Source organism: Notolepis coatsorum (assembly GCF_963971535.1).
Source record: "Notolepis coatsorum genome assembly, chromosome: 2".
NCBI lineage: Eukaryota > Metazoa > Chordata > Actinopteri > Aulopiformes > Paralepididae > Notolepis > Notolepis coatsorum.
Window position 1 is genome coordinate 45,725,934 of NC_140166.1, and position 8,120 is coordinate 45,734,053.

The 8,120-nt window shown below is 42.4% G+C and overlaps 1 protein-coding gene across 1 annotated transcript in view; it reads left to right on the forward strand.

The window, feature by feature from the left end:
• Positions 1-8,120, forward strand: part of unc5db (unc-5 netrin receptor Db) — a gene marked incomplete at both ends in the record, with an annotated part of 422,972 nt that overhangs the window by 171,139 nt on the left and 243,713 nt on the right. The window contains 1 exon segment of the mRNA XM_084308131.1: positions 621-836. Within this exon segment, the coding sequence (XP_084164257.1) occupies positions 621-836 (216 nt within the window).

The window sequence follows — 8,120 nt, forward strand, 5'->3', positions numbered from 1 at the left end:
CGAGGCTAACTGCCTAAGAAAACGGGCACAGAGTCTAATGAACACACTAGAGACAAATATCAAGATGTATCCATCAGTGGACCAATTGCATGCTTTTGCAGAGGACAAGAAGCCTTCAGTCGACTCCTTCAGATATTAAGCACCCCCCACAGCCCAAATGGAATGATAACAAAAAATCAAAGTCCACTATACAAATCCTTAGTCTGGGACAGGCCTTGTCTGAGATAAGATATTATTCAAGCTCTGAGGTCACACTTCTGGTAATCAGTCCCTTCCTAATGCATCTCCACTTGGTCCGCTCTGATTTCATTCATGTGCAAATTGCTCTCAGTACTAGAGCAGTTTTGACTAGAATGGAAAAAGAATTGCTCAAATCGTTCTCGTACGTACATTTCTCTTCCTGCAATATGTTATAGGTTATGATGAATGTCTTAATGCAAAACGTTATCCACTGAGAATTCTGTAAAAAAAAATATTGCAAGCAATTTCCGTTGCACAGTTGCTTCTTAAAAACATGTTGAGTCTGAAAGGGATTTTGATTGACATTGTTTTATTCTAACCCTCTTATTATTTTATTTTGAATCCCCTGAAGAAAACTGACCAGGTGTTGACTTTTGCAGGAGCAACAGGGGACGCCCCGCTCGACTCTGTAGCGTCCGTCCCGGGGACCCTGCCGCACTTCGTCCAGGAGCCCGAGGATGCATACATCGTCAAGAGCAACCCCATCAAGCTGCGCTGTCGGGCCGCGCCCGCCCTGCAGATCTTCTTCAAATGCAACGGGGAGTGGGTCCACCAGAACCAGCACTCGTCCCAGGAGTACAAGGACCAGAACACCGGTAAGAAAGAAGCGTCGCTACCTTCGTCGCAAACCACTAGTGATTTTTGTTTTAAAATCTTTATTTCGAACATGTAAATACAAACAATATAAAATCAAAACAAATCATTGATCTCTATGAAATGGGAAATAAATAAATAAATAAACAAAAACAAAACATAACTCAATTTACAAGTTCGAAAAGGTGTAGGAAGAAGTATACACTTATTTAATCCTACCCCTTTTCCACTACTCAAATGAGTGTACTAATTTAAAACATTACAAAACAAATATATATATATATATGCAAAACAAAAAACTAAAATTATATATGTAAAACATGAAAGAAATAAAATAAAGATGTAAACACCCGTGAATGTCAAATCCCGTCCTCATCCCTGTACCTTGTGAACATCATTTCCTTATACATCAGTTTGACTTGTTTCATGTTTGGACATTGCTTTAGCACCACATTCAGACTGTTCCACAGTTTCACTCCACATATGGATACGGTTGCAGTGGTTTTGTTCAGTTCCTGTGTGTACAGTAGGTCAAGGGATAGAGGGTGGCACTGTGTATACAGTAGGTCAAGGGATAGAGGGTGGCACTGTGTATACAGTAGGTCAAGGGATAGAGGGTGGCACTGTGTATACAGTAGGTCAAGGGATAGAGGGTGGCACTGTGTATACAGTAGGTCAAGGGATAGAGGGTGGCACTGTGTATACAGTAGGTCAAGGGATAGAGGGTGGCACTGTGTGGCACTAACACTTTCCATTGACTGAAAAACAAAACAACAACAACAACAACAACAACACACCAAATGCCATATGATACGACGAGCTAGTCAAGATGAGAAGCACGTTCAGCCACAGACTCATACCCCCCCGACACTCAACTAACCGCCTCGGACAGTCCTTCATACCAGCAGCCATCAGGCTCCACAACAGTGGGCAGCGACTGCTGCCAGACATTGACCTAGGACTAATAGGAACCCAAGGAGGACATGTGAATTCACATGAATAATGTGAATATATATTTTTTTTTCAGCTAGTTAGATAGTAAATTATACTGACCAAATTTACCTAATTGTTTACACTGCCTGTGTTGTTTTACTACCTGTACCCCCCCCCTTCCCCCATGCTGCTATGATGCCTGAATTTCCCCAAGGGGATCAATAAAGGAATATCTTATCTTATCTTATCTTATACAATAGAGACATGCAACGAGTCATACTCTGAAAACCACACCCTCCGGAGGGGAAACAATCGCCGCAGTAATACAGTATGCAACCAAGGAAACCTTATACAGCTAGTTAAAAACATGAAATATCAAGTATTATTGTAGCACCCTGTGTCTACCAGAGAGCAAGGTATATTGACAAAAAAATATACTGTCAATATCTCCAGGGTAGACACATCACAGAATTGAGTAAAAGTAGCGTTTATGGCAACAATAGTTAGAACTAAAATGACGATGGGGCAAGTTAGCTGTTAGCGAGAAGAAACTTGCAAGCATAATACTATATAGGCTAAAGCTTTCTGGTTTATCTTGTAATGCTTACCATGACTTGTTGCACACGTTGACATAGAGGCTATAGGGAGGTGTAGTGGTTACGTCATTGCCGTTTTCCGTGTTCCACCCTCTGTCCAACCCAATGCATTTCCCCATTGCCCATTTCTAAATCGTCTAGTTTAAAACAAATAAAGCATTAACATTGGCATGGTGTACATTTCTGTGCTTATTCATCCACAAGCTATTAGCTCAACATGAAAATATTCGCAATTAATCATAAACAAAAAACGCCAAATTTTATTTCAACCAAAAATGCTTAAAAAATAATGTTAGTGATAGAAGGGAACTCATTTTATGCAAAACTGGAAAGCTTTTCAATTTCCATGCGGCAGAATTGTTACAATAGCCGATAATCCATTTTCCCAATGATAAATCCCTATAGCCTACGGGTGGAACAACCAGTGACGTCAGACTACACCTCCCTATTGAGGTTCAGGGTTCCACAGTTATCCCATTTTTTGCTGCTGCTCACATCCTATTGCCTATATCCAATTCTCTCTTCTTAAAGGCTCAGTGTTTTGGTTCGGAAGCTTATGAAAACTTAGTTCTGGGTTCTTTACCCTGCTGGCAGTGCATCCCGCCACACAGTATAGTTGAGGTATTTTGTTTGCTAGCTGAAGCGTCAAGGAGGCACCATCACACAATACAAAGCCGATGGAGAGAGATGGAATGTGTTTCCCCTCCGTGTGGGCAGGACGTATTTGCGCTCTGTCTCTATAGCAACCTATAGACCACTGCACTTCCACGTTTCATTGAGCTCATGGGAGAGAGAGCGGGGGGAGAAAATTAATGAATGTGGATGAGAGCCTTGACATTAAGTGGTTGTACAGTAGCTACGGCTGTGTGGGTGCTGGAGACATGATCCAATAGACTTTTATACGCATGAGTCTCCTGAACACGGAGACACCAGTCCAAAGTCGATCGGCACTTTCTCGGCTGAGCTATAGTCACCTTTCTGCACCTACTCCCGAACTCTGCATGCGCAGATTGCCCATGGAGTCTCTCTGGATTGTCCAGAGATCTAGGTTTATCAATCTGCGCATGCAGAGTTCGGGAGTAGGCGCGGAAAAGTGACTATAGCTCAGCCGAGAAAGTGCCGATCGACTTGGGACTGGTCTCTCCGTGTTCAGGAGACTGAGACTAAAAGTATATTGGATCTTGTCTCCAGCACCGCCACAGCTGTAGCTACTGTACAACCACTTAACGTCAAGGCTCGCATCCACATTCATTCACCCCCCCCCCCCCCCCCGCTCTCTCTCTCTCTCTCGCATGATTTCAGAATACCGGAAGTGTTGCAGTGGTCTATTAGATGTTTTTCACCCTCACCACAGGACCTACTAAATCTTCCTTTACTCGATCTGCCCTCGTTAGTAGGCTATCGAGAGCCGACATAAGAGGGACGCCTTATGACACCTAACATGCGGCAAACCTGATGCCAATAGAACGTTTACGGTCGACGCTATGAGTCGAAGGAACAGGAAAAGAGACGGCGATGCTCGTTCCAATTAGGCTCTGTCAGGTTGTGTCGGGTGGAGACCTGTTGATTAGAGGACCCGCCGACCGGCGCTTCCTGAAGGCAAACGGAGCCAGAAACAGAAAGCCAAGGTGACATCGCCGGCTGGAGCGCTCAGTGATTAGTAATAGTGACTTGAGAGAGAACGCCGGGCCTTTCTTGTATTCATGAAGGTCCCTCCGAAGGAAACACTGTTTAATTGCTTCTGGAAGTTCATTATGGTGTGATTGCTGTGCTGTGAAATTGTTGTGGGCTTGATAATGGAGAAATGAAAGACAGAACTTTCCAAACGTTCACTCCTCCGCCTTGAGAAGTACGAGGAGAAGTTCACTGTTTGGTGTTGAGCAAAACTTACAAATATGCAGGCGTCGTCGGTGCAGGCTAATTAATCGATTTCACAGATAAGGTTGTGAATCATCAGAAGAGGATAATAAGAAGTGTGCAGCTTGTCTCGCTACAGAGCGATGATGGTAATTCTGCTGGTTAAAGTGACAGTGGGGTTGCGAAGACAAACACTGAAATAGATGAGTGCTAAAATTGCCATCTTGAACCAAACTAAATAAATCAGTGATTTGAATTGAAATTGCCATGATGAGAATCAATAAGCTGTTAAAACGAATTGCGCAGGGCCTGGGTAATGTAATAATTGTTTTGACAACAACATGGCAAACTAGGCCTTTTAAAGGGGAATATTACTCAAATAAAACATTTGAATATGTTATTGCCATGGTCTAAAACAGTTCAATCAATATGACTCAGGCCATGGCAATAACATATTTGAATTCTGAACATGAGCTACTCGCTCCCAAAGCCAGAAACCTGAAAAATAAGAATGAAATTGTGAGTTAAAGTATAAAGTATGGAGATGCTCCGTTGACAGGGAGATGTTTGTTTTATTTTTTAATTAGCTTTATTATATAGTAGTGGTTTGATTGATTGATTGATTGATTGAAAAGTTTATTAACAGATTGCAGAATGGGTACAGTACAGTACAGCTCAATACATACAATTGTTAAGGGGATGCAGACCAGAGAAAGACTTTCGTCTTGTTTACATCAGGGTCCCCCATTTTCAATTCATCATAACATATATGACATACATGACATACAGATAGACAGTACTGCTACATCTATACATTTATGACATATCAGATTTGCAAATACAGTACTGTTTGTGATACAAAAGTGTCCAGAAAAATTGTGTATATACATTTGACGTAGAAACTGTACACTGGAGGAGGTTGGGTGGGTGGGGTGGGGTTGGGTGGGTGGGTGGGGGCTGTACATTGGAGGTGGGGGGGGGGGGGGTTGGGTAGGGGGGACACACACATTTTACACTGTACATTGGAATACTGACAAAGCCTTACTTGGTCATTTACTGTACAACTAGGTTAGGACATTTGTAGGGGCCAGTTTCGAATTGCTGTCTCACGTAGGTGTTTTTTGAGAGTGTTTTTGAAAGTGGGTAGTGATTCACATTCCTTTACAGCTTTGGGTAGGGCGTTCCACATTGATGTGGCATAATTGCGAAACGTGTTTAGTCCCTTGTTTGAGCCGAATCTGGGTTTAACATGATTTGTGGAGCTCCCTCTGGTGTTGTGATCGTGGTATTCACTGACCTTTGGGAAGTATTTTGACATGTACATGGGTACCTTGGTCGTGTAGTGTATCTTGTAGACCAGGCCCATTGCAAGTTGCTGTACTCTGTCGTCTACTCTAAGCCATCCTAGGTTGTCAAAGTGGGCAGGGGTGAGGTGGGTTCTAGGAGTCAGGTCAAGCAGTAGTCTGACTAGCTTGTTTTGAGATGTTTGTAATTAGTTTTTTAGTGCCTTTGAGGTGCTTTGGTACCATGAGGTGCAAGCATAGTCGTAGTACCCTTGAATGAGTGCTCCTGCTAGAGTCTTCAGGGTATTCTTGTTTACCAGAGAGGAGATCCGGTACAAGAATCGAGTTCGTTGGTTGACTTTTTTTATTACATTGGATGCCATTTTGTCACAGGAAAGATTAGCCTCTAGGATGGAACCCAGGTAGGTAATTTCATCTTTCCTTGTGACAATATTGTCACCCACTGTAACCGAGAAGCCGTCGGTCTTGCTGAGTCTGTTATTTGAACCGAAGAGAATGGACTCTGTTTTGCCCATGTGTAATGATAGTTTGTTGTCGGCGAGCCATATGCAGATTTTGCCTAGTTCCGAGCTGAGGGCTTTTTCAACCTGTAACTTGTTCTTGTCAGAGACCAGCAGGGCTGAGTCGTCCGCAAACAGGAACAAGTTGCAGTCACAAGCTGACGACATGTCATTTGCATAAATTAGGAATAGTAGCGGTCCTAGTATGCTTCCTTGTGGAACACCGCAGCTCACTGTGAGGGGGGGGGGGATAGGGTACCGTTTACCTCCAACATCTGTTCCCTCCCCTCCAGGTAGGATTGTATCCAGCTCACTGATAAACTATCAAAACCAATTGCTTTTAGCTTGTCAATCAGAATGGTGTGATTGACAGTGTCGAAGGCCTTTTGTAGGTCCAGCATGACCATGCCGCAGTATTTGCCCGCATCCACCTCTTGTTTGATGTGGTCGTTCAAGTAGAGAAGGCATGTGTCAGTGGAGTGGGATGTTCTGAAGCCAGATTGGAATTCGACGTAGATTAGATTTTTTTCCGCAAGGTACTTTTCGATCTGTTCGTATACTATTTTTTCCATGACTTTCGAGATGGATGTAAGGATAGAAACAGGGCGGTAGTTGCCCGGGTCTAATTTGCTGCCCTTTTTGTGCAGGGGTGTTACTCTCGCAATTTTGAAGTCCTTGGGGACGTGTCCCTGTTTTATGGAGAGGTTTATTATGTGTGTGATGACTGGGGTGATGGCTGCTGCTGAGTCTCTGAGGAATTTGGAGGGGATGTTGTCATGGCCAGTGGCCTTGTTTGGTTGGAGGGCGCTCAGTTTTTTGAGTACCTCATCTGTAGTTACCATTTCCAGTTTGAAGTCGTCTTTGTGGATGCCTAGGTTCTTGTAGTATGCTACTATGTGTTGTACCCCATACTGCCCTGAGTGGGAGGGTAGTTTGTTTACCAGTGTTGTGGCTATGTTTGTGAAGAAAGTGTTTCAGTTCTGATACAGAAAATGTACAGGTACAGTATGAACATTCCCCTGGATGCTCTCAGTGTCATCTTTCCCAATGCATTGTCCATGGAGCAGCTTCAGACTTTATACTTGATGACATCACAAGTGTGAGTTTTAGCACTCAGTACTAGTTTTTGGATTTGGGAGTGAGTTGCTAATTTTCACTAATATGTCTATACTTAGACTGTGCTTTGTACCAGATGACATGAATTATGAAATTGGGTGTGGTTCCCCTTTCATGTATTCTCTCCAAGACCATTTACACTCAAGCTACAGATAAATGCATAATTATGTTGCAGATACAGTATTATAGAGACAGACAGCCTGCTATTTGAGTTCTGCAGTATAATTACACTGTGCACTGTACACTCGCAATAGCTATGTTCGATTTCAGTTAGAGATGTCCGATATACTGTATATATATATTAGAGCTGGGCCGTTAACGGCGTTAACGTGCTGCGTTAACGCTATACTAGTATCGCGCGATAATATAATTAACGCATTAATCTAATTTTTTTTTTTTTTTTTTTTTTTTGCTTTTTACATTTTGTTTTCTACCTTTATTTACCCAGGGTAGGTTCGCTGAGCACAGATGTTCTTTTCCATTCACACCTGGGAGCTGCCCAGTACAACCACAGTTGACACCATTGGCCACTGAGCAACTCCACTGGAGCAGTTGATTCAAGCCATGTCACATAGTTCAAGTTTGAAATGATTCTTTCTGTTTTGCTCCTGAGAGTGTGCTAGATACTGTACTGTACTGGTAATATTATGTATTTGTGTTAACTTCTGAATAAAACAACTTATTAAACACAAGTACATCTTATTGAACATTATTTTGATATTTCATTACCAATTATCATAGCAAAACAGCTTTTTCAAACAGTCTGTAATGTATTTTGGAAACGGGAGATGGGCTCATGGTGTAATGGGCCACCTGGCCTGAGAAACATAAGGAGGAAAGAAAAAGTAAGGACTTACGTCTGGTCATTATTTGGGTAGAACACACATATTTTGAATGCCTTCGGCAGTTTTTTTTTTTTTTTTTTTGAGCCATTTTAATCTAGATTAATCTAGATTAAATCCAGGATTGCAGATAGATTA